Raw genomic sequence first — 27,448 nt, 5'->3', positions numbered from 1 at the left:
TGTGGTAAGAGATTTAATCGAAGTAGAGGCATTAGGCCAACATTAAAAAAAAAAGGAAAAAGTTTATTATTTTTTTTCGTTGAGCCTGGTGGCATACTTGTACGCTCATAGCATCCATCCATCCAGCGTTGCGCTACTTTCTTCTGTCAACACATTTCTACATGTCTGAAAGTAAAAGCAGCTATCAATTGTATATATAAAATTTTAGAGGCACTTTTGCTGTATCTATTGTGTACATTTTGTATGAACTTGTTCACAAAGATCCTTTATTTATAATACCGGTAGCTGGCGACATCTACGATGCGTTGAACTTGTTTGCGGTCTGTAGCGTCCCAGCATTTTGCTGGGAAACATCTTTCTGAGGTGAAGAAGAGGAATATCGCCATCGGGACTTCGCTAGAATCCCCGCTCGAGCTTTCTTCGCTTTCCTTTCGGTGTTGTCGACTAGCTCCGGCGTCCCTTGTCACCGTCTTCTCACTCGTAGCTCCGTGCAACTGTCAAGATGCCCCCGCGAGGACGAGGTAAGCGACCGATGCCTAGGGCTATGCTACGGCACGCCGAGGAAGGCCGCCTTGTTTCATTTCGTTTTTCCGATCGCATTCGCGCAAATTCACCAGCTGTCCCACGCGAAAGCTGCCGCACCGGCTAATTCGTTTGAAAGCGACGTCGAAGGGATTTTCTGAGGCTGCCGCGCATAGCATGATCGTGTTGGCATATGTCGCTGTACGAATGAAAGAAGCCAATGGATGGACGAGTAGCTGGAGTTGGTTCCGCCAGCTTTGCTGGCAGGTTTTACTCCTTTGCGAAACAAACTTGGCGGACGCGAAGTCTTCTTTTAACGACAAGCTTGCGTGCGGAGCGTGTTTGACTCATCATCGCGCTGGCGCCGCGTGCGTTTCAGTGAACTAAACGCAAGCCGGCGCTGCTTGCTTCGCCTAGAATCCGAGTGCTTCAATGGCAGTTCTGATTCACAAAGCGCAACTTGCGTATGGGCTGTAATCGGGAGCGCGGTAGACAACTACCAGAGTTGATTTGAAGTTTGAGGCGTCAATCATCGCGACTACGGCTAGCGCATTCGCTCAAAGCACCGGGACGTTACCGCGTTCAGGCTGCTTTACGTCAGTCTTTCAGCTGGGCGAATACTAGAGAAACTCCTAATGATTGCGCACAGGCGGCGTCGAGAAGGAAAAAGATGACATTCAAGAAAGCTAACTCACGTGTCTGCCACGTAGCTCCCTTTGAGAAATCCCACTCATTTTTCCAGTTTAATGTTAAAAGGCTGGTCGCGGTTCCCTCCTGCGGCGTAAGCCGTGATCGTATCGTACTTTTGGCGCGTAAAACTTCGAATAATCTTTATTAAGACATAAAGAGCCGATGTTCGTAGCACTTCGATTTCACTGTACAGCTTGTGCGGTTTAACGGAATAGCGTAGTGGTTATTTGTGCTCGGGCCAGGGTATTCGCTAGTTGATTTATGGATTTCCTTATGTACTGCTCGTGCGGCCAACTACCTGTGAAGTAGCTGATCACGATTCCTTACGTAGGCGACTGTCGTCTGTTGTGGCTGGACACTCCTCCTTGCACTGCCTCATTGGACAATTAAGGTGCCCGCGATGTGAGACTGCACTTTAGAAAAGTGCCGTGCTCTATAAGTTCATGTCCTGCGAGTGCAGTGCAGTACAGACACAGCAAAAACAGCAGCACTAGCGTTCTGCAAAACATAAAAGAGGTTACAATGCCTTTGGTCTGTCATTAGAGGAAACTTGAAAAGCACAAACAACGAAAGACCTGTTGTATGTGTTTCGTCTTCGTCGTTTGTGTTTTTCAAGTTTCCTCTAATAAAAGAGGTGTGTTTGGACGTATGCAGCAATGGGAAGCACACTTGCCATAGCCAGAACTCTGAACTAGCTGGTGTAAACGTGCCTGGGTGCTGAGCGGAATATCGCAGGTTTGATCCTGGCTGCAGTGGTTGCATTCCGGTGGAGGTGAAATACCAGAGGCCCGTGTACTTGGATTTAGGGGCACGTTGAAAGACCCTAGGTGATTGAAATTTCCAGAGCCCTCCACTCTGACGTGCCTCATAATCGTATCTTGTTTTTGGCACATAAAACCCCAGATATTTTTGTTAGCCAATGTAAAAAAAGAAGTTGTAAGCCATCCTTCTGTGTCTCATATCCCCTGTAAATCGCAAGTACAGGATTGGACTGATAGATGGAAGCACAGTGCGATACACAGGTTGTCAGAACTGGAATAAGTGCCCCAGGCAGGCTGGCCAATGTTTCAATAGGTGTACATCTCTTTTTCAAAGGTGCCTCATCATTCTTCGTGTGTTACTTTTGAACGGGTTCGTCAGTGAGGCAGACCGACAAGCACTGACAGTGACGCCATGTGATGTGACGTCACCGACTAACCCTTTCAAATCCAACGAGCCAAGGACGATGAGGCACCTTTAACGATGAGAAGTACACCTATATAAACATTGGCTAGCCTGTTTGGACAACATTTATGTGTCATCATATTCACGGTAGCCACACAGTACTGTGTGTACTTCACAATCTCTGGTAACTGTATTGCTTATCAGTCGGATGACCTCTGTTCATGTGCACATCAGCCAACTGAAAGTACTGCAATCTTAAATACATAATATAGCGGAACAAAACAAGGACAGAGAAGAAGCACACAGGACGACCGCTAGACTTCAACTGAAAATTTACTCTGGACATGTGACATGTAAAGTGTAAAACAACATCTAAACTGATGGAAAACGTCACCATCTTGCCTTCGCATCAAGCTGCACGTGCCAAGCTACGCGTCGCGCATGCGCCCTTCCAAGAAGCCAATCTCCTTTTTCGTTAGGACAATTGAGGGCACACTTACACACCTATCCGCCTCCCTGTTATATACATGGCCTCACAGATCTCACGTCGTATCTGGTCATGACCCCTTCCCAACACCCGAGTTGCACCAAATGCTGGGGCACACCCACAACGCTTACAATGATCGGCCAAGTGGCCCCCCGCGGCAAGCGATGATTTAAGTCAAGACCAACTAGCCCAAATTTCAGCTTTTACTGCATCTTGCCATTGTGTCGTCACCATAAGCCGCCATCTTCTTCTCCCCGGGCCGTTGTAGGGATGCAGAGAGCTCAAGCAGGGCTCAGTCAAGACTGCTCAGTGCTGGAGCTTCTGTTGCTCCATTAGCCCAGTAACAGTTGCTCTCTTTACGAGTACTCTTTTTTAAGTCCTTTTGCGTATGTGTAGGGGTGTTCAAATATAGATCTTGTAGACCTAATTGAATACAGTAATTACGCAGATTTTGAATTGAGCAGCCGTTCTTACAATTATATAAAACAAACATTCATCACATCCTTGCAAGATGAAATGCTGGGTGAGTTCGTATAGATTCATTTGGGCTAACAGCGTGAGGTTCTCAGTTTGTGTATTTGTGGGCACATTTTTCCTTCAATAAAACTTCACTTAAAAGTCAGCGCTGTGTCTTGTGTGTCCTTCTTTCCTTCCTTCGCATTAGCCACTCAGTTAGCCACGAGCGTTCTCATCGTAGTTTTTGATATCACTGCCCTTCATCCTGCAGTGAATGTCGAGATGGGCATAAAATGGCAACAGAACCCCTTTAAATGAAAGGATGATAAAAGTGGATGCAAATTAGCTATTAATGAATTGTTCAACTCTTGAGATGCACTGCTTTCTTTGTGTGCACCGTTTGATCGAGCAACATAAATTGTTTAGCTGCGATCGGTGTCAGTACTTGCATTGGTGATACAGCAAGCAAAGCAAAGTCAGAAATGATCCAATAATATGCACAAAGTGGCAATCTGTGTCTAGATTATTTAATTTTTGTCTTTACGTACACCGCCACAAGGCATTGCATGTGTGGGTGGGGACATGGATCGAAATAGAAATGGCAATAGGTTTGTTTATTTCTGAATACTGCGATCTATCATTGAAACATCGTGGCTGGGTGGGCACAAATTACAAGGTATAGAGGCTTGAATAAACAAGCCGGTTGTCTTGTATGATAGATTTTGGTGTACAAAAACAACAAAAACTTTAAAATTATGTGTAATTATACATGCAGAATTGTGCACTGTGCAGAATTATTGAATGCTGTATCTATTAAAGTATGAAAAATGATAAATAAGCAGGTGTAAGGTGTATGCTGTCAAATTTCATGGGCTCGCTGTTTTCGTTGTCTGGTTAATCACACCATTGCGACTTAGAGGTGCAATGGAGCTCAGTCTAGCACAAAAGCTGCTTGTTTTGTGATCATCTGGCCTTGTTTGATGCCACTGAGGTGCAGCTTGCATTCAATGTCAAGCAGACGATAGGTGGTTGCTTTACCGGCCAATGTAAACAAATGCACCGAGTGTTGCTTTATGCTGTCACCAGCCGTTTTCTAGGAAAATAAGATCAGTGCTTAGGGTGTCCTTTCGTGTTCGCTTTACAGACGGATGTACAGTGCTGCATCACGCATGTTGTCGGCTCGACTAGAGGAGTGCAGATTGTGATTAATGGCTGTTGAATTCATCAACATTGCAGTTGTCAATGTTTGACAGCTCCGAAGCTTTGGTTCTGTGTTATGAAGGGGCCACAAATAAGCAGTGTCTGCTAGCCCTTCGTTCTCTACACTGGCCAGACCACGCTTTGCGCACCTTTCGAGCATATTTAACCCTTTGTGGTGTGAAACCTTCGGTGACTTTCGGGGCGCTCTGGTCAGAAAATATTTGGCCAGTTTTGACCACCATGAAAGAAAACAACAACTGTGCATGAACAACTCATGAGGTGTTTATTTTTGCAGTTGATATTGTGCCCAAGTCTTTCAGCGATTTTTGGGCACCGTCTGGTGGTCGACAGTGGACCGTTGCGGCCGTGTTGCATTGTCGGGAGGGGCCTGACAACAGACCGCAAAGGGTTAAATGTCACGTGAAGTGGCAATGTTCAGTTGTGAATGGTTTCGTTTTTGAGCTTTATTTTTCATTTTAAATTGTTTGCAAGTTTCAATATATTTGCGACGGGAGCATCTTGGGAGCCTGGAATTGCTGTTACGTTGATGTGGCCAAAATAATATTGCTGGAGTTGGCCTCAAACGCAGGAGGAAACTAGCTTTGTGTGCGGCACATGTATGGTTGCAGTGCTGCTGGTTCGGTTTCCTTGTGTGGTTTGCTTTGTGTAATATTTTTGGTCATGTGGGATATGCTACGTGTTTGCTTAAACCAACAGTTGATAGAAGGCCTGTCGCACTGGTTTAGACGGGATGAAGATGTCGTCCTGATTCTGTTCCTTCAGGCCGAGGTGGCAGTCGTGGTGGTGGTGGCCACAAGGGACAGCGGCGCCACTTCACCAACCTGGAAGAGCTTGAGAGGGAGAAGGAGAAGGAGGAGAGGAATCGCCAGTGGAGGGTCAGTCATGTGTGGCTCTCACTCGTTTGTGTGCCCTGATTGGTGACAAGTAGCTCTGCTGGGATAAGTGCCATCTTTCAGCTCTGCCACAAGTTTCCATGCATGAAGAAATCTAAGATTGAAACGGGAAGATGCATCACGAATAGCTTGTTTCTATACTGAAACTGAAGGAAGGAAATTGTAGGTTGGTAGAGAATCGAATGAAGGTAATGTCATGTATGTTTTCTTGAAATATTAGCCGCCATCTTATGAAGAGTGCAGCGAGTATTTTCAACAGAATTAAAGTACATACATCAAAGAATCAGAATAATGTCGCACAGTCCATTCGAACCAGCTGTACCTTGGTCACGGAGAAAGGTGTATTTGAGGAGGAAAATCTCTAGGCCACTGCAGCGTGCGAGGGCAGCCCAATAGCGTCACGGAGGAAATGTGGTTTTCGCCTCGGCACGACAGATGATTCTTCCGCGCTGTTGCCATTTGTTTACATGTTCTATGGACGTGACACATAAAAATTGGAATGTTGCCTCTTATATTGTAAATTTTTCCAGATTTCCATCTGTAACGTCAATAACTAAAGGTGACAGACATTTTAGCTGCAGTTATTAGTAGATACTGCCCTAATTCTAGACTCTTGGAAAGTGCTGCCAGTAGTGGTCCCTTAGCAGACGATGTATGCCGCATCCACAGGTTCGCATGTTGTGCACAAGTGTGCCTTGGGAGGGCAAGCTTCTGCAATCTGCAGGCCCTCTTTAGCACTCTCATGGGCTTCTGCGTTACACCGTGGCACTGGCTCCTCGCTCTCTGCGCATGCTTTTCACGTCTCAACAAAGGCGAGTCCAGGATTCCCTTCAGTGCTTCTGTATGATGGGGCACCAATGTGTCGAGCTGAACTGCAGCAATGGCTAAGCATCGTGAAGGAAAAGGCAGTTACCGGCAAAGTTACAAATGACCCGGTGAGGTTCAAATTGTAGGCTCACGCAATACCAAGAAAACGTCGAGAGCTCACGATTCCCGACTATGTTTAGTGGAAGCACTTATCGGACACGTGGAGATGGCAGTATTACGGCGAGCCACAGGATGCTGAAATAGGCAAAGTGCATTTAGCAGCGTCCTATGGATTGCAGGAACTAGTGGTTCTCAGCAGTGGCCATTCATCAAAGGCACGAAGGGCCTTTGAAGCACTTGCATTGAAAACAGTGAATTGCCAGAATATTTCGAAGAGAAAAAAATTTTTGGTTATGCCTCCCGAATTTTACAGAATAGTGTCCGAGTGTGGTATGCCAGAAAAATTATTCACAAGAGTATAATTTCTTCTTTCAATGCCGAATTTGCCTTAGATATTAAGCAAAGGAGTTTGTCTTAGGTGTTCGAAGCTCACTAATATTACTGCAATTTTTCAGTCATATAAGTCGACGACCGATAATTTGGACTCCACGGGGAATGTAAATACTAAGTCCGAATTATGAAATGTCTGAAAAAACGAATATGTCAGAAAATAAATACTTCTATTGACACTTCAGTGTCCCGGTGGCCGAAAAAAGTTGTCAATGCATTGCTGCACGCACATCTGCTTACGTGCACCCAAGTCCGCCTGTATCTCTGCCAGTGTGATGTGATCGCTGTACGATGACGAAAGAACAGCGAGGGCTCGAGACGAGGCCCGTCACCGTATTACACTACGGTGACGGGCCCCCCTCGCTATACCGATTACACTACGCAGGCGGGCCCCCTGAGTCTTACGATAGTACTGCGCTGACGGGCCCCGTCACCGTAGCCACTGCTTTAGCAAAACGCTTCACCATAGATACATTCGACAGAATGGTGGCGATAGCAGCAATAGCAGCGCAGCGCGGGCATACAGGAACCAGAATCACAGTTGACCAGTGCCTCCAAGATCGGCGTTTTCAATTACAAATCTCAGAGGCATAAAGTAGCAATCGAAATAAAGCCTCATAGATCACAATTAGCTTTCGTTTTGATCTCTGAGGCCATACTTTGTATGGTATGGGTGCCCGAGGAGATAATGGCTGGCGATTCGGCATGCGCAACAGTCTCGGACAGGGTCCAGATTATCGAATATAGATCTGGCAGCTCTCCGAAATATCGGTTGCCTTTGCACACCACTTCTATGAGAGCATCAGCGGTGCCGCACGACTGTCCGATTTATCGGTCGGTGACTGTACGCCTCCAGAAAATTTGCCAATGTGTTCCATGTTTGCATTTTTTTCCTTATTATATTGCACTATGTATGAATATCTGAGTGATGAATACTTACTCTAAAAAAGGTATATTTTGCTATAAAAATATTTTCAGACCACTGCAATTTCTAAATTTTACAAGAAAAATACGCAAATTTGAGAAAATCATCATTTTGGTCCACATTGTAGATGCAGTTTACACTGCGCGGTGCTCCATTTAAAAATCTGCTTTATACCTCAATCGAAGGCAAATAAAGAGTCCTTCTTATATGGCAAGTTTTATCGCTGCAATTTTTGTTTTAAAGAGGAAAGTAACTTTGAAATTCTCCATTGACGGCAATGGGGAACTTCAGCGAGGAAGCTACCGTTTGACCAAATGGGAAGATGGTAAAACAAAATTGTCATGTTCTTTACGACAGAGTGGATTTGTTTTAATGGCGTTTGTTCCCAGCTCATCTAGTCGTGCGTCAATCACATCTCCGGTAACGTCCCTTATCGATGTTGCCCACAATTTATTCAGGATCACTCTTTGTCAAAAGCTTTGCGCCCATGCGAATTGACCTCATCAATGCTTTTTTTGCCTTCGCAGGCACAGCGTGGTGAAGGCAATGACGACGAAAGTGGCTCGGGCAAGAGCAGCAGCAGCAGCTCCGAGGAGGAGAGCTCAAGTGACGAGTCTGGCGAGGAGGGCGGAGGTGGCGAGGAGCAGGTGAGTGGACGCCTCTCTAGGGAGCTTGGCCGCTACTCTGCTGAATAGCTCACTTGAAGGACAACACTCATTAAAAATAACGAAAAGCAGTGAAACCTCAAATAAATCTGCAATATAATAAACTATCTTCATTAAAAAAAACTGTAGCTCTATTGAAGACCAAGTATGGTAGAACCCCACTGATATGTTTTTAATGGGACCATGAAAATAAAAACTTCACAAATGAAATACACTAGAGGTCTTACCGTGAAATTCCGAGCAAGCCCCCCCCCCCCCAACGAAGTCGAAATTGTCGAAAAGTGGCGGGAGGGCGCTATCTCGCAATGGCACCAAAATTCAAGATGGCGGAAAAATTTTCACGCCAGAAAAAAAAACGCAGTGCGCATGGATTAAAATTTTTATTACAGTGAACTTTATTTAGGCCCAGGATTTGTTGTAGCTTTTAATCGCTTTCAAAACCATCGAAAGACTCCTCCGAGTCAGTTGCAAAAAACAGGTCGCAGCATTTTGCTTATAGTCCGTCGCGGTCTTCTGGCACCACAGCTCCAACATCGTCCAGTCCGCTGCGCAGGTCGCAGTCCTCCGAGCCATCGAGCGCGTTACTAGCACCGCATCCCTTGAAGGACCGTGCCACTGTCTCCTCAGTAACAGCGGCCCACGCCTCGGCAACAAACTCAAGCACATGTTGCCGCGACGGCTTCTTCAAGTTTCCTTTCGGTGTTCGCGCTTCCTCGCGCATATACTGCTCCCACAAACGCCGCAAGGTGGACTTGAACGGCTTATTCCAATACACGTCAGCAGGCTGCAGGACGCTCGTGCATCCCGCAGGCACGTAAAGCACGTCGGTGTTGTACTCCTCGAAGGCATTTGTGGTGGCTTGTGTCTTATGGATGGGCGCCTGGTCCAACACTAGTAAGCGTCGCACGTTGTCGACGTTTGGGCCCCAGACTCTCGACAGCCATTCTTGCATTTTCTCCGATGTCATCCAGCCGTTTTTCGTGGCGGTGAGACGAACATTTGCTACGAATGGGAAAAAAGTCAGCGTTGTGATAAAAACGAACTAGGTGACAATGTGACCCCTCGCCCCCATCAAAAAAATAAAATTATTCTCACCTGGTATGCGAAGGCTCGCAAAGGCCCGGAACGGCGCGAATATTTGAAGTTGCCAGTGAAGTTGGGGGGGGGGGGCTTGCACGGGTGGGGGCGCTTGCTCGGAATTTTACAGTAGCTGGGCTAGTTGGATTTCATGCATTCTGGTTAAACAGTGGGGACAGCGGAAGAGCGGTGTTCTCTTGGTGTCCTGTCGTTCGTGGTTTTTCACCAGAAATACGGGCTGGCAAACATGAGAGCTGAGGAACTCAAAAAGATAAGAAATTGGAATAGTGATAAAGTGCACAGAATTTTAAGCGTACCCTAGTGCATTTTCTGGCATCTAAGCAGCACAAAGAGATCTTTTAGTGCCCACAGTGTCATGTCTTACTTACATTATAAATCTAGTGCCACTATGGCCGATAACGACATTGGCTCTCACACCTAGCAAGCGATAGCCTTTGGGGACACCTTAGCGAGATTATCACCGGATGCGTCACTTCCCCGAGCAATAACGTTACAGTCTTAGCACACTTGGCACAGTGCTAGACTGCTGTGGCCCATAGACACCTCAATGCCTTGCAAAAGTGGAGGTATCTTTAAAAGTGTGATTGTCTGGAAAATGCGGCCCTGCCCGTCACTGGTGCACTCGGCCATGATCTTGTCAATGGATAAAGCCGCAGAAGTGAGAACAGCATCATCTACAAAAATGTGGTCACTGTATGGGATTCCGTTGGCAACAATAATTGGAGAGCTAAGCACTTGCAGCACGCTTGCAGGACCAGCATGACGACTCGTAAACACAACGGCAACACGAAAGACCGTGGGAAGCATGGAGCACCTCCGACAATAATGATGATGGTTAGCTCACACCAATGCAAAGGCTTCTGGGAAAGAGCAACCAATCTTGAAGGCATAGTATAACCTCATTACAACAGACCTTCATAGTAAAGAGGATTTCGGTCTGTTGTAAAAGGAGTACGTAAAATCCAAGTACCGTTACAACAGACTTTGATGTAAACGCTGAATGGGTCTGTTATAACCGGAGAGAATTACGAGTCACAAATGCGGTCAAAGAACGGATTTATTCTTAGTAGGGGACGTGGCTTTCTTACCGCAGAAAATAACAAACAAATAGGTTTTCTGAAACTCACATTTTAGGTTTCTGTAGCCCTTTTTCTATTTGATTCCAAAATATTGTCACTGAAAACTACATAGAAGTGCTGTAAAAAATTTGGTCACCTGCCGAGGTCGCGAAAATTAATGGAGAAATCGCAAAACTGCATTTTTCAAAAAGTTATAGCTCCGCAACGGCGGCACAACCGGACACCGCCATTCTGGGCTCGTCGGAAAGAGCATTTCTCCGTATTCAAATTCCCCGCTTCAGCTAGCTCCTCCATTCAAAAACAAGCGTACAAAAAGCAAACTTTTGACGTTCGTTTTGAGGCCTCCGATTGACTGCTTCTGCCATGTTGCTCCAGCACGTCTCGCCATTGGACTGATGCTTGCTCCGGGAGAGCGTTGTCTGCTGCTTGTGCGTCGCGAGGTCATGGCTGTCAAAAATTGTGCTACTTAGTGATGCATCTTGTGTTTACGGCTCGACGATCATTTAGAATATAATTGCGCTTTACTTTGGCAGGTTCAAGCAGAAGCTCAGTCGTGAGATTACGATATTGCGCCGCACTTGTCACGAACATCGCAGACATGCGTCTCTATGCATTGACTCATGGGACCCGCGGTTGGAGGTTCTGCTCATCAGCGCTTCGGACTTTGCGACGAAGACCATCCGGAAAAAACTCTTTGTACTCGCAATCGAGCAAGGCGTACATTGAAACGTCAGGCATCGCGGCCACGCACATTGCAGCCGAGCTTTCTGCTCGAAGTCGTGGCTAGGCCTAATTACGCTCACGGCGCCCACGTACGAGACAAATCCAAACTTTGCGGGCAAGAACATCGTGCTAGGGGACATGCAAAAGCGAAGAAGCTGCAACGTGCTCCGTCGTAGGCAACGAATCACATCGCCTGCTGGCTCCTCGGAACCGCGGATGGGCAATTTACACTTCGGCAGTGTACCCTCGGCAAAGCTCACTGTGCAGCGACCGCTGGGAGCAGCAGTGGCAGCGGCTTGCAATTTCACGCGTCAGCGCCCCGAAACGCAAGACCAAGCATCCTGCACGGTGGTCTTTTGTCGCTGCAGCTAGGCATAACTGATCATTGACAGACCGGAAATCGGCGGCCTTTATTCTTAAATCGGTACGTTGATATCCGGTACACTGTATCTGGCAAAATAGTCCCGAAAGTATGCCAAGCGATGTTTGAAGTCCGAAGTTATTGAATTTGGATTGTCCGTGGTAGAAAAGTCCATTACAAAGGGGTCCTGACCACCTTGCTGGCCTCTCACTTCAATCAATTATATCTGAATGTCCGTTGTACCAGAATTTGTTGTAAACGAAGCTCAATCAATAGAACAGATAGGGAGGTTGGCATAACGCCGCAAATTGGTCAGTAGTATCTGAATGTCTGTTGTAAGCAGATCCGTTGTAACGAGGTTATACTGTATTGCCAACTACAAGCACCAAAATCAGCTTTAGTGCCAAACTACATTCTAGGCATTCTAGCAGCCAGGAAAGCATAGCACCCAGGAAGGTTAATGCATTAAGCTGGGCTAGTTGGTATTGATTGTAAGCTTCCATATTGCTAGCGAACACACACAAAGGACGACATAGAAGGAGACAGGACCACCGCTAGACTTCAACTGATTTTTTAATCGACATGAAGGACACAAAACATTTCTTTGCGCACGCGCAGGTGCCACGTCACAGACAAAGTTTATCACCGAGCAAAAAGAAAAAAGAAAAAGAAATTCTCCGCCGCCTATCGATACCGCCAGTTCGCACGTGGTTTCTTCTTACACAGATAGTCCAGTTCTCTTTTCGACAACGCGATGGACGGAGTGCTGACACATGTGTCACCCGCCTTGTGAATTTCGACAGCCTCTACTATTTCCCTCTTTCTCTGTTCCCCGCCAATGTACACACACAAAGGACTATGTCGTCCTTTGTGTGTGTTCGCTAGCAATATGGAAGCCCAGGAAGGTAATACTACTAGCAGGGTTCCACTGTGTCATTCGAGGTGAAATGCTAGAGAGCCATGTACTGTTCGATGTCAGCACACTATAAAGAAACCCTGCTGCTGTGGCGTGCCTCACAATCATACTGTGGTTTTGGCACATAAAACACCAGATATTAATCTAGTGTACAGTCGACGTCCGATTTCCCGGACCTTCAAGGGACCGCGAAAACGTCCGGAAAATCGGGCAGTCCGGAAAAACGAATGCACGTGAAAACGCACATTTTTGGTAGGTATTTTTCGCTGACGGAGAGGGTCACAGCCGGAGTACAAGATTCCCATAGCAATTCAGCCAATGCATTGTTTAGGTGGCTCTGAAAAGAGCCGTTTATAAAAAAAAAATACGTGGCCGGCACTACCTCATAGGTCAGCACTTGGGCGCAAAGAAGTCGCTTATTTTTCTTTTGCACGGTCCGCTTGCCCGCGATTATGTCTGCCTCAATTTCAGTTAACGTCATGTTGCCGCTGTACACCAATGACAGTGTCATCAGTGCTCGCGTCAACTCCGTGTTCGTTGGCTGTGTAGGAGCTGGCTCTTCGTTCTCGGTGTCGGAGTCATCGGAATCCTCCGTAACTTGATGAATGATTTCGTCATCGGTCAACTCCGGACATAGCTCGAGGTCTTTGTCAGCGTCGGCGAAGCCCTCAAGTGTTATCTCCGCTGGAATCAACACGCCGCCAGCGCGCAGATCGTCGAAGGCAACATCCGCGGATGGCAGTTCGTCATCGTGAGCCTACGAGGTGGCTTTGTGCGCTTCGAAGGCGCGGACGAAGACGAAGGAGCAGTCGGTGCCATTGCTGTAAACGGCGAATCCGCTCGACGAAAAGAGCAGCACGAAACAGCTAGGAACTCGGTGGATGCTGAAGGTCGGGAAACGTGATCACTGAAGGTAGCGTGCAGCAGCAAACGATCACCCGCAGACACGACCGCAGAGCTGGCACAGCTGACAAAACAACACGTGAACGAACACAGTGAGGTTTGGCTTGGCTAAGCTATGGCTGGCAACGGATTGACACGTGCGGTTTCGAGGTTACGGCAGCCGCGGCGCGGTGCGGCGTTGCGGCTGATGCGAGTATGGTGGGCTCAAGGATATGAAAATGAAAACAACCAAAATGGCGGCGTTGGTGGTGACTTTGGGTCGGCGGTTAACAGTAAAAAGTCCGGGAAATCGGATGGCGAAGGCTATAAGCGTCCGGAATTTCGGACTTTTTAATACATTGACTCTACGGGGAACTTGACGGTGCCACAGATGAGTCCGGGAAATCAGGCATGTCCGGAATTTCGGGCGTCCGGGAAATCGGACGTCGACTGTATTATTTTTCCTTGATTTAATGAAATAACTAGGGGTGTGCGAATATTCAAAAGTTCGAATACTTTTCTAATAGTGTTTGCTATTCGATTCGATTCACACTGGAATTTTACTTTATGAACTATTCAAACTTCCCAAAGACAAATACAGGCAACAACAGATTGAAAAAGACCCCTTCAAATTTTCAATATGCTTCACCTCATTACACTCTCGTATTGCAGCAAAGCTGCCTTTCAAGCTCCGTTATGGTCGAACTTAGTCGAGACACATTCAACGTCCGATTGGAAGTGGTTCCTAGATTTTCAATATGCTTCACCTCATCACACCCCCGTATTGCGGCAAAGCTGCCTTTCAAGCTCTGTTACGGTCAAACTTATGGTGAATTCCATTGGCGGATTCGGAGTGGCTGACGAACTCTACGCCGGGGCACTCCACTCCGTGGAGAGTATCCGAAGGAAATCTGCCAATGGAACATAAGCACCCTCGCCAGAGCAAACGGTAGGGGGCGCTAGCGCACATCTGCTTTGCAAGCGCCCAGCATTCCTTGCGGTTCGCGCAGTTTTCGCCTTCACGGGCGCGAGCGGAGAGAACGGGAGCGGTCGGACAGTGATTTCATTGCACATGCGGTACGCCATGCTCTGCACACACGCAGCGGGCTTGCGACTTCCGGTCGAATCCGCCGCTTTTCGCGGAGTAGAGAGAGCTGCTCCATGGAGTGAATCTGGTGCCGGAGCTGCTCCAGATCTGCCAATGAAACATACAGGGAGCACTCTCAGTCTGCGAATGGAACAGACTTGCTCCGAACGGAGCAGGAAAACTGCTACCAGAAGTGCTCCGAATCTGCCAATGGAATTCATCATTAGTCAAGACACAGTCAACTCCGATTAGAAGTGGTCCCTAGATTTTCAATATGCTTCACAATATACTATCACACCCCCGTAATGCAGCAAAGCTGCCTTTCGAGCTCCGCTACGGTCACAAATGTGTAAACTCAAGAAAACGCTGGTTCCAACATGGAGATGAAAGATGTGGCAGAGTTGGGGGCTCAATTAATGCTGTTTTGGACCTGAAATTTGGGCAGGAAGTCCGAAAAATCGGACGCCAAAGCTCTTTAGCATCCAAAATTTCAGATGTTCTTATATATCGACGTCTAAGAGACAGATTTGTAACTCCGGACTTGAAGGGAGCAGACCCTTGTCCACCACATCAGTTGGTTTGGGCTTCCACAGAAGTTGAAAGAGGAGGAGAGGCTGAGGAAATGGCATCTTTGCCTATCACGTGTAAAGTGTTGTTGGCAGCACTTTGATTGCACCAATTCATCTACATAAATACAATTTGGCCTCTACATTGCCTTCTTATTGATAAGACAACTATGAAACACCACCCCGCCAGCGCTTTAGTCTGTGACAGCATTTGTTGAGAGAAGAGCCGACTTAGAGAATTAATTGTAAATTCCAGGCCGCGTGCTGCACTACAGTAGAACCCCGCTGATACGTTTTTCACGGGACCGTAAAAAAAAACGTAGGAGCCGGGAAACGCAAGAGCCGAGAAACGCGAAAAATTGAGAAATAAGAGTAGTGGTGAACTGCACATAGTTTTATTTTAATTCTTTCGCTTGAAAAAATCATGCAGCGTTGCCTGGCGCATCTTCTCACGCCCGACAAGCACAAGGCGTTTTTCAAGCACCTGTAGTGCCATGTGGCTCTCGCCATCGTCACTGGTGCGCACATATCTTCGCAATAAATCCAGTGCCGCTACGGCCGATGAGAATGTTGGCTCCAGTATCCGCTCCACCTCCTCCTCAACTTCCTCGTCACTGGCGCACGGATCGGCGCACTCAGCCACGATGTCGTCGGACGGATAACATCGCGGAGGTGACAACAGCGTCGTCAACAGAAGCGTAGTCACTGTACGCGATTCCACTGGCACCAACAGTCTCCATGGCAGTGTTCAGTTCGTCGCAGTCTGCGAACGCACCGTCTCCAACAGCTTCTGTTGTGTCATCTGCGCGCACACCGAAACACTTGTTGAAGCAGTGTTCAACTGTAGCAGCAGTGACGGCGCTCCACGCCGATGCTAAATAATGCATGGCATCTAAGATGGTGACGCCTGCCGGCTGCTGCCCACGCTCCACGCTGGCCAGGGACCGCTTTACAATGCACTTGCGGTAGAAGTGCTTTACATTTTTTATTATTCCAGCGTCCAAGGGCTGAAAGGTGGCTTGTGGTGTTGGCAGGAAGAAAAACTACCTTTACGTTCCGCAGCGACGCAGTGTCCTTGGGATGTGCGGAGCAGTTGTCGAGAAAAAGAACGACTTTTCTGTTCTGGCAGCCCATCTTAGAGTCCATGTATCTCAAGAACTCCTCAAAAAGTGAACACGTCATCCACGCCTTGGTATTATTGTTGTAGTGGCAGGGCAGGTGACGGATATTTTTAAGGCAGCGTGGGTTTCGAAACTTTCCTATCACCCACGGTTTCATCATTTCCGAACCATCGGAGTTGCAGCACAGCAGCACCGTTAGTCGTTCCTTACTGCATTTTCCACCGTGGCAAGCCTCGCCTTTTAGGCTCAGCGTCTTAGAGGGCTGTACCTTGAAAAAAGGCCTGCTTCATCGGCATTGAATATGTCTCTCGGCTCGTAGTCCTTTATGATAGACACCACGGTCTCTTTCCAGGCCTCAACAGTCTCCGTGTCCACGCTTGCAGCCTCTCCGTTGACAGTGCGGTAGCATAATCCATGTCTGTTTTTGAAACAGTCGATCCAACCGTTAGATGCACAAAAACCGTCGATACCGAGCTTGTCGGCGATCTCGAGTGCCCTCTCTCGCAGGATGGTACCGTCGAAGTTAACTCCTGCGGCCCTGGCTTGTTTGAACCATTCGAAAACGGCCTTGTCAAGCTGCACGTGCTCCGAACTCCGGGCTTGCTTGCACTTGACGTCGAAGGTTCGGGCATTTTCTTCAATTTCGATCCGTTTTGCAACGATGGAGTTCAAGGTGGAAGGCGTCAGTCCTAACTCCTTCGCTATGCACGCCTTCTTCCGCGTCGGGTTCTCTTTCACAGCGCGGAGAATGTTCAACTTCTCTTGCAGCGAAAGTGATTTCCGCTTTCTTGATGTTGAGCATCCTGTTTGAAGACTATTTGGAGCGTTGGAAGTGTAAAGGCACTATGCTGCACGCTCGTATAACCTGCGCAACGACCGACACGAAACAAAGGCAATGCGAGAAGACCGCAGCAAGCACGGGTAGCACGGGCTAAAGTCCCTAGGGAAAAATCTAGGGACTTTAGCACGGGCACACATGGGCGATGGTGATGGCGATCGGGCTATACCCTTTGAATCGGGCTCAAAATACGGATCTCAAAGGTCATGCTTTTGCTGGCATGAACCGAAAATACGTCATAGGTGTTGCCCCCGGCACTTTGGGCGGCCAATCCCATTGTCAAGCCGCCAAGCCAAGCTACATGAAAGACAACATGGCCGCTCGGGCCGGCGCGTGGTGGCACTTCGCAACGTATGATGCGGGAACGGTCCCACAGTTGCGACGCAGCAGCGGGGTTCCCAATGCACTGGATCCTATGGGAGCTGTGCCGGGACCGGCCGAAAACGACGTAACAGCCAGGAAAACGTAACAGCCGGGAACGCAACAGCGGGGTTCTACTGTATAATGTTTGGTTCACATGTTCTCAGGAGCCTCGACTACCGATTAGCGTTTTCTATCATGCTGAAAAAGTATTGCAGGGCCCCTTTAATGTTCTTTTGAAAATGTATCAGCGGGGTTCTACTGTACATGGAACTCCTGAAAACATGACACCTTTTCCTAGTCTCCTGAGGTTGTCTTTAGAGTCGGCACTATTGTGAACCTTTCAATTCTTTGAATGTGTATCGTGTATTATCTTTGTCATATCTCCTGGCCTTTCTTTGAGAACAGGCTGCACTTTGTGCCATCCTCCAGGGCATGTGAAAGCTGAGAATGTCTTTGTGTGTGTTCTGCAGGCCAAGGCCAAGGGTGTGGAGCACCTGATTGAGGTGCAGAACCCGAACCGGGTCGAGAAGAAGCCCAAGAAGGTGGCCGAGCTGAACGAGATAGTGGAAGAGGCACCACAGCTCTCGCGGAGGGAGCGGTGAGTCCACCCCTCTCTGGCTCAGAGCACTACTGAATGCAACACCTGTCTGTGTGCCCATAACAGGAGTTCTGAAAGAAGCAATTGAGTAGCCAGGCTTTGTTGCACACTAATTACACGAAGCTAATGAAAGCGTGGCAGGCATTATTTGCCCTGCTTAATCCGAACATTGTCATTGAGATGAAGTGCACAACTTGCCACTTAAAGGGGACTGAACCCACAGCCTCCGCATTGTGTGTGCAATGCGCCAGTTGTGCTAGGGCGACGGCTCTTCCATTTTGCAGAGCGTTTATGTATGTGTAACACTTAAGAGTATTACCAGGGCCACTTGTCGCTGTGAATATGGAACTTTTTTTTTTTTTTTTCACTCACTGGCATTGCATGGTACGTGGACATTACGAACTGGCACCTGGTCAATAAACCCTCGCATGCTACATGAGGTGATCAAACGTGCCTGTGTCAAAACCCTTGCTACAAAAGCCATTGCAAAGCACAGCCTTCATGTAATGTACGTGTTGTGGTACTGAGACTCTGCAGTTGTCAGATAAATTAATAACAATTGTTATTCTGTAGTTGTACCTAAATATTCTTAAATTTACGTAGGCATGGGTGAATATTCGAGCACTTAGAATATTCGAGCGAATGTTACAGAACTCGATTTGCTTTGACACGAACAAAAGTTTTTCACCGCACGTAACCCCCCTGAGAAGATGGTTTCACTGTAGTGTGGGGCTGATATGCCGTGAAACCATCTGACCAGGGCAAGTCAACACGGCCATGAAGCCACACTTCCAAGCTTAAGCATGCATTCTAAAAAGACAGGGCATGAAAACACGGACACAAGAAAGAAGTCAGGACACCACAAACACCGACTAACAACTGAAGAGACGCACAGTGGCGGAATGAATACTTACCAACTAGCTCAGCTCTGTTATTTTAAGCATGCATACTACCTGCACCTCGATTATTATTTCCCTCCTTTTTAAGTTTAAAAGCTTGTTATACGGCCTTATATGTACTAAGTATAGCAAATTTTAAAACACAACTTATCTTGCCACTTGTAACTTAAACCACTTAACCTTACCACTTAAAGGGACACTAAAGGCAAATATTTAGTCGACATTGATTGTTGAAATAGCGGTCCAGAAACCTCGTAGTGCTATTTTTGCACCAAGGAAGTGCTTATTTTGAAATAGAATCACGTTTTTGTAGTCCGCATTGCGTTAGCGCACTTCAAATCACCCGCCTGAAAGCGGTCTTTCTCACGTCACTGTTGCCGTGCCCAACGTTGCCCGCCTTTACTGCACGGCGGCGTGCACTGGCGGTGTGCACCATTCGGGCATCCAGCAACATCACATGCATGCGGCATTTTGTCGAACTTTCTGTAAGAGCGACTTTCACAAGCGTGCAAAACGCACGCGGCAGTACGCGATACCGAAACTACCACTGAGACGCGCAAAGCAGGGCGCCGAGCGAAGCGCAGTTTGGCGAAAACGGAACCTTTGAACCACGCACGCCATTCCCCATGGCAACACCAAAAAGGTTCTTTTTTCCATGAATCAAACAGAAACGAACAAGCAGTCTCTTGATGCACGGAAGGTTCTTTTTTTATTGCTGCTAGTTTGATTACTAGTGATTTATTGTAGGCAGACTCTCATACGTCATCGGAATCACTTCGAAAATGTCCCACTCGTGGCACTCATCATATGATACATTTAGCTTAATTTCTCGGTAAGTAGGGCACTGCTGTTGATAATATTGCCGTTTTAGACGTCATAAATTGTGCTTTCACTCTGACAAATTGTTATTTACCTTTAGTGTCCCTTTAAATGGGGATGCAGGGCTGAATGTCGACTTTTGAACCGCTGCATTAATTCTGATGAAAATTTCAGGGATGGTTCATCTTCTTGATATTAGGACACATTCCAATTTTCAGCACTCAGCACTCAAGCTTGCAGTTGTTATAATGATCAATCATGTGTGCTAACTTAGGAAAACTATCATTTCAAAAATAATGAAAATGTGCAAGTTATTTATTAGTTTAAGTCCTCTAGAAGGTTTGTAGTGCAGGATAAGGCCAGTCATGTATCTTTTATGATGTTTCTGTAAAAATGCTCGCTCTAATGTTCGCTCTAAAAGCGAACATTACTTTTTTCCTTGTCACTGCATGTCAGTGTCGTGAATTTTTTTGTGTTAGAAACTACTTAGGGGGGGATCAGTAAGGTGCCTTATCTTGTTCCTGACAAAATTTCACTCTAGAAACAACCTTGTAAGCAGCTTTTGGCGAAGCAGTTTGGAAATGATAGTTTTCCTAAGAGGCTCGTTCCCTCCAAAATTGCAAACTGAGAAAAATGAGTTTAAAGATTTCACAACGTGCTATTTATTTCGATGGGAAAAAAAAATGTACCAGTGTGGCCTCCTGCATAAATACGGCCTTCCTCATCAACATGACACTGTTATGCGACAATTTCATACAATCGTCTTCAATTTTTCGCTGCTTTCGAACTGTGAATGTTGCTCACAACACGTGTTGGCCAGAAAACGGACCACGCGCTGATCGCAATGAACTCCAAGGAAAACGAACATATAAGCCGAGTGGCACACAAACAGCAGGAGTAACTCAGAATTGGCATGAAAGCAGCGGCAAATGGAAATGTGATACGTTTCTGCCAATTTGAGCTTCAGTTCCAGTTTTCCAGCAACTGTCTTGTCGGCGCGCTGCTCAAAATGTGCATTTTTATTTTATTTCTTTGTCCTCTGATGTACTCTCAACAAAAGGTCTGTGACAAAAAAGTGTGAAAAACAAACAATCTAACACGGCCATTCACTTCGCATCTGGCTTCTTGTCCGCTTTGCAGCCGTGTCTTGAAAGGGGCGATTCAGAGACGCCCTCCCCAGCAAATTCACGCAGCCCTCTCATAAAAAGAATTTTTTTATGCTTTTATGCTGTACAGATGACAGTCAAACTTGGTGAGAATGTTCTTTAAAGGGACACTAAAGGAAAATAACAATTAAGTCAGAGTGAAAGCTCAATGTACGACAACGTCTAAAACTGCAATATTATCAACAGCAGTGCCCTACTTACGGAGAAATTAAGCTAAATGCATCACACGATGTTATTTCAACAATCAACGTCGACTTAATATTTGCCTTTAGTGTCCCGTTAATGAACCATCCATTCAGAACAACTCAAGTTTGAAAATGCGTATCTTTTTTTCGAAAACCATGTTTTTAGCCTCTGCTATGATTGGTTTTATACTTGAATGCTGCACCCTTGTTCATCTCTCAGTGAATAGAACTCCTGTTTAAACGGAACATATTTTCCTGCTCCCTTCCATTTGAGACGAGTCTGCTGTAGTAGTTGTAGCTTCCTCAGTGTCATCTGCCAGGTATGGCTCATTTTTGTGTAACAGGGAGGAACTGGAGAAGCAGCGTGCCAAGCAGCACTACCAGAAGATGCATGCAGCGGGCAAGACTGAGGAGGCCCGGGCTGACCTCGCTCGCCTCGCCCTCATCCGCAAGCAGCGTGAGGAGCAGGCGCGGAAAAAGGAAGAAGAGCTCAAAGGTGAGGCTACTGATACAGTCTCATGCGCTGATGTCTCGGTTGTTGTGTGCAGCATCGCGTAAGCTAGGGGGCACATCAAGTGGTCAGAAGGCCGAACCCATCCAAGGGTATCTGTCCCAAGCTTTGTGGCCAGCATGAGCATCCGAGTTGTCGTGCCTTGCAGCCTTGTCCCTGCTGCATGTAACTATAGTAGAATCTTGACGATATCACTGTTGGTCTGAATTTTGCGATACAAATTTTAGAAGCATTCTGGATGGAATACATCATAACAAGGTGTTTTCTGTAACTAGAACTAAATAGTAAAAGAAAGAAGTGGTTAACCACAGCTGAATGAAACCAACGACATATGGTTTGCTGTCATGTGGCACTCATTTGGGTCTTTTTTTATATTTCACTTAATAAGTTAATTACTAAGATCAGTTACGCAGATTCTTTAATATTCCCTTTAAGGCCAAGTGCCTCTCGTTACATTGTAGAGGGCATTCCTGACCGATCCAATTTTTTGCGACAACGTGCATGCTGTGTGGTGATTTTTTTCTGGCATTTAAAGAAAGCCCGCAAAATATGAAATAAAAGCACTTGACTTTGCTCGTGCAGTACTGTGATTGTGACATTGCACGCACATTGCAGCAAGTCAAAATGAAACTACTGAGTGCCACATCCACTGTGGAAGCAGGGCTGGGCAAAGATACTTTGAAATTGTATCGCGATACGATAAAAGATACTCGGGCAAGAAGTATTTGAAATACAGATACAAGATGCTCGCGGAATAATTGTATTCGATACGATACTTCCCAATTGTATCTTAAAGGGCCCCTAAACCCCCTCCGACATTTTCCCAAACATTGCAAGTAAACAAGCGCATCGCGTGCAGAATGCCGTCGCGATCAACGGTGCCATGCGCCGCAGCGCTACAGGTCGCGGGCGCGTCACAATTTCGAAAAAACAATAGCTTCTCCTTTCCGGTCCCCGCCATTCCCGCCACTGACATGTGTGACATCACCAGTGAAACTCGATGACGTTATCACTTTCGATGCTTGCGATTGGCCAAACGACAACCGACGACTTCCGGTTACTCTGCAAACAGCTGTTCGCGCGCACCTTGCTGTTCTTGGTCGTGCTGCCTCTTGCGAATCAACATCTGCGGCCCGTAAGGGCCCGCTCACGCTAGCGGCAAGCCTGCCGCAACGGCGCAGTGCCGCAGAACGTCGGCCGTCGCCGCACGCGCGACAGCTGTCCAACTTGCACGGCAAGCTACGCCGGCAAGCCTCCGAAAAACATGGCCGCAGTGCCAAAAGCGGTTGTCGTCCACCTCAAATCTATCAAGTGGCCGCCGTGCGCTCTGTAGCGTGTAAGCTCCAAACTGATGCTTCCATTTGCTTTAGATTCATGTCCTTAAGCTTCGACAGCAAAGTATTCGTACCGATTCAGCCCCGTTTTGGAGAGCCATATTCAAATAATCGATGCTGTAGGCTTAGCGAGTCGAGAAGGGCGCTTCCAAATGCTCGGAAGACATAGATTACGCGTTTGTTAGTTGTTTCTAATCCTCCATAGCTGGCGCCACTTGACCTGGCGCCAGCTTGGGGACATTTTATTTGGTTTTATGCGACGCTTTCTTTAATGCCGGACCAGCTGGCCGGACAGACTAAAACGCTTTATTGACTGCTGGAACCATGCCTGGCAACGACACGGACGACATCTGCACTTTTAGCGTGCAGCTCGAAGCGTCCCGCGACAGACGACAGATGCAAGCTAGCAGTTTGAAGCGTCCCGCGACAGACGCACACGACGCGGAGAGCCGAAAGCAAACGACGCGGCGCGCCGTAGTCATGGTAACCGCTCCTCCGTCACTGATTGGCCACGTCGCTCTCCGTCAGACGGAGAACGGCAGGAAAATGGGTCTCGGACCTATTCTGCGAACGGCAAAGAACGGCTGACGTGCGCGAACGAAATCGCTTGCGCACGGCAGCCTGAGAACGGGCCCTGACGCAACTGCCAAATTGCTAGCGTAATTACACATCCACGCCTTGCGGTTTGATGAGCTTCGTGAACTCGAGCTCGGCTCCTCATCTCGAGCCGAGGTGGGCTGGCACGGCATGTCCCCGTACGGGTCCATCACGTTGGCGATCCTTTGAAGGCGTGCGCGCAACACAGGGTCCAACCGGCACGGCAGCAAGAGCGGTTAGTCAACGAACAGTGCACCCAGATACCACACCACGACCTCCTCTAGAAACTTTGACGGCGAGCTGGAGCGTCGGAGTCACCGGAGTCGCGGCAACCGGAAGTAGATGCTTGTTCGAACAGCGCGTCAGCGGTGACGTATGCCACGCGAGATGAGGAGGTGCACTCAGCGAGGAGGGCAAAGCGGTTTTGGAAGAGGGTAGCGTAGGAAAAAGGGAATGAAGCGATCGTCGCGTTTCAATCATCAAACGCGTGTAACTCCGCTATTACGGCACCGTTTCGAAAAATTCTCACGGCTACGTGTTCGTTGTAAACTCGAGCATAACTTCCTCACCTCAACTAAATTTCGACCGCTGGGTGGTTTAGGGGCCCTTTAAGATACTTCGATACATTTGCAAATTTGCTGTTAATATCTATATATAATGCAGCAGCAAAGGCCTATGTAAAAATGTGTTTACTTGAAAATACCTGTTTGTATCACAAGATACAAATTTTCTTGTTTAAGGCGTATTAGTTTCATTTCTAAACGACTTATTGGGATTTGTTTGGCTGCTTAACATGACAGCTCTTTAAAGGGACCGACAACCAATTTTTGTGGTGCCCATTTTCTTTAGCGCAATGGAAAGCTTACCGGTGAGGGTGTCTAATCACGGAATGGTAACGTGGAAAACGCTATGAAACATTCGTAATAAGAATTTTTCAATCTGCGGCGAATATGAAGTCGCAGGGTGTCTACCGACCGGGAAAACCGGGAAAACCGGGAATTCTCAGGGATTTTTGGGTAGTCTGGAAATTCTCAGGGAAAACTCAGGGAAATTGTGTTCCCATCAGGGAAAATTCACAGTATCTTTATTGAAAGGCGACGAAAGTCGCGGTAGCGCTTGCTCGATATTTTGTGAACGCATTTTTCAAATCAAACGGCCGCTGCGGCTGCGGGGAAGTGGCGCACCTTGATGCTGTCATCGCCTTCGGAGCGGTGAAGTGGGAGAGAACCCGGCTAATGCGTGGCATGCGGGAACCGCGAACCACGACACATCGTATCGCGCAATGTTGTCAGAATGTTCTGGGAGTACGCGGTGTAGTTCTGTAATCTTTCTCGCGCGTGCTGTGCGTTAGCGCCCGATATGGTGTTTTTGTTATCGCCGCGTGTCAAGTAACAAGCATGATTAGTTGTAGAAGCGGTAGCAGTAGATGTAACGAGCTTGAGTTATCTTGCAAGCGATCGCGATCGCGCAGGAAGCGGATGTCTTCGACAAGGCTCGTATCTGGCAAGCCATCCCGATCGGCGAGAAAAAAGACGCTTGTTGGCTGTTATCGGAGAGCTCACTCGCTCTGATCCCGAGCTTCAAAGATGCTATTTAGGACTCCGTGAAGAATATAATAAATTTCCAGGCTAGAGCTAGCGTAACTAACGGGCCCATTCACAGCAAGTGAAAGCTTTTTTATTTCTTTTTTTCCCGATGAGGGCACTGCTGAAACAAGTTTTAGGCAGTCGACTGAAATTTTTTGGGGCTGCAGCTGGCAATTACCAGCCACACCACGTGGCTGTGTGTTTGCTACAAAGCCGAATTACAAAACTTTCAGAGCCATGGCATAGCGGCGACCGAAATTCGCGACAACCGGCACGGGTCCCACATGCTCGATTTCGGCGCGCGATGTCGGAAAGCAGTAACGTTTCCGCCATAATCGGATGTGCCGTAATTCAGGCTGTTGCCGTGCTTTCATGCGATCTTAGCCCGCAGCTATATTGCTTTTTTTTTTTGTGCGATAGCAATTATATAGACACTCCGACGCGAATTTTTTGCCTTCGCCATGATCTTCCCTATCAAGTCCAAATCGCGATTACATCACCCCGCGCGTCGCATGCTCCATGTGCGAGTGAAAGTGCGCGAGCGCTGCCGACGAACGGGGCTTAAGCAGAGATGAAACGAGCCGACCGTCTCATTCGCGCGATGGGCACCTGGATAGGAGCCGGCGCGTTGGGAAGGGGGGGGGGGGTGGTGCTGGCTGCGCGAGTCCGACAGGAAGTGCGTACTTTGTACGAGCGGGCGTGGTCGCGTGCGCCGCGGTATCTTTAGTGGGGATCAGCAGACGGCTCATACCTTTGTAGGTGTTGTGCTCTATTGCAAAACTTTCGTTGAAGCCATAGCAGTGGCAGATCCCGGGGGGGGGGGGGGGGGCTAGCGGCGATCGCACCCCCCCCCCAAGCCAGCCCCCGCCCCCTCCCTTCAGTGCCTGTGGTCCACCTCCTTTGTCAGGCTTGCTTGTCGAGTTTGCCCCCTTTGTCAGGTTGCTTTGCCTGCCACTGTCCAAAAGGGGTAAAGAGAATCTTGTCAATGCTCTCTACCTCTCATTGCTCTACCCTTTCCTGCTTCCCTATGCACATTTCCAATGAAGGCTTCTTAGGCGCCGCCATAATCCCCTCTGGGCTGTTGTAAATATACGTGACCCACCAAAATGCACTGCTGAGCGTTGGCTTCAGCCTTTGTACCCCCCCCCCCCATTATGTACCTGAATCCTTCCCTGAGCCATAGATCATAGATAGGGCACTTCTCTTAGTGCAGCGGCTGTGTTTCCTGAAGGAACGCTAGCCTATATTCATATAAAATTCCTCTTTGTTGCTATCGGATTTACTATTTTGCTCTCGCGGTGAAACTGACTCTTTTTTTCTAATGTGGGATGGTTTTCAGTGTTGTGCATTTGTGGAGAGCAAATAGTTCGGTTGGGCAACATGATAGCAAAGGCGTTGCAATGCTCTGGGCAACGCGCGAGGATTTGACAACAACCCGCAGCAGCAGAACAAGCGCAATTCCACAGTGCATTAAACCCGCATTTGTTTCGTCTTTACATGTGACACTCTAGCAAGGCATCTAACTGTGATTGCTGCATCTCAGGCTCAACAAAATTGATTTTTTTTTCACGCAAAAAATTTAAAAAAAAGTTTTTTCATGTTGCCATATTAGTCGAGCATTCTTGTGGCCTTTTCAGTTTAACCCTTTGCGGTCCGTTGTCGGGCAGCGCCCGACAACGCAACACGGCCGTAGCGGTCCGCTGTCGGGCCCCGCCCGACAAGGGTGTTCGTGGTTTAAATTTTGCTGTTTTCTCACCGCGAGTCGCGCGCATTTTTTGTATACATGAAGGGCCATCTCTTGAGGAATAAGTGAGCTTTGTTTGTTGAGGTTTTACTTTTTTGACACTAGGGTGCAGCACTATGATCAGCACGGGGCCTAGAGCGTACCCACTCGCGCGCGCGGTTCGCTGAGAAGCATGGCCACGTTTTCACCGCGTGCGTTTTACGGCGGTGCTTTTAGCGAAAGCGAGGATGACTTTAGTGAGGAAGAGAATTACGTGCCTCCACCAGACAGTGATGACAGTGATTCGACAGAAGTGAGTGACGAGACGACGACGGCGGCGGTGGAAACCTGCAGTAATAACCCTGGCCTGCACACAGGGGAATGCTTTGAGCGGTATCATACGTTGCCCAAATATCACTAAAAGAGTTGCCTGCAGAATGCAGGAGCAAAAATAAATATCCTGTGCGTTTCTCTTCCACAGCTTGTGTTTTTATTCGCGGCGCCAGAAACTGGCGAAATAGTTTCGGACCGCTAGAGCCGGAAAGTGGGTAAAGGTTTTGGACCGCAAAGGGTTAAGATTAATCCTTCAGTAACTATGCCTTGCATGAAAGGTCGAATTTCAGTTTAACGAAGTTTCGATATAACGAAGTGAGTTG

The 27,448-nt window shown here is 47.6% G+C and overlaps 1 protein-coding gene across 1 annotated transcript in view; it reads left to right on the top strand.

Moving 5' to 3' along the window:
• Positions 1-365: 365 nt before the first annotated feature.
• Positions 366-27,448, top strand: part of LOC119399304 (28 kDa heat- and acid-stable phosphoprotein) — a 34,804-nt gene continuing 7,721 nt past the window's right edge. The window contains exons 1-5 of the mRNA XM_037666116.2: positions 366-521; positions 5,303-5,415; positions 8,203-8,322; positions 17,845-17,972; positions 21,386-21,537. Coding sequence (XP_037522044.1) covers positions 503-521; positions 5,303-5,415; positions 8,203-8,322; positions 17,845-17,972; positions 21,386-21,537 — 532 coding nt within the window. The 5' untranslated portion in view covers positions 366-502. The remainder of the gene's footprint in view (positions 522-5,302; positions 5,416-8,202; positions 8,323-17,844; positions 17,973-21,385; positions 21,538-27,448) is intronic.

The sequence above is a fragment of the Rhipicephalus sanguineus genome, chromosome 7 (assembly GCF_013339695.2).
Source record: "Rhipicephalus sanguineus isolate Rsan-2018 chromosome 7, BIME_Rsan_1.4, whole genome shotgun sequence".
In the NCBI taxonomy this organism is placed as follows: Eukaryota; Metazoa; Arthropoda; class Arachnida; order Ixodida; family Ixodidae; genus Rhipicephalus; species Rhipicephalus sanguineus.
This window is presented reverse-complemented; position numbering and strand designations above follow the sequence as displayed.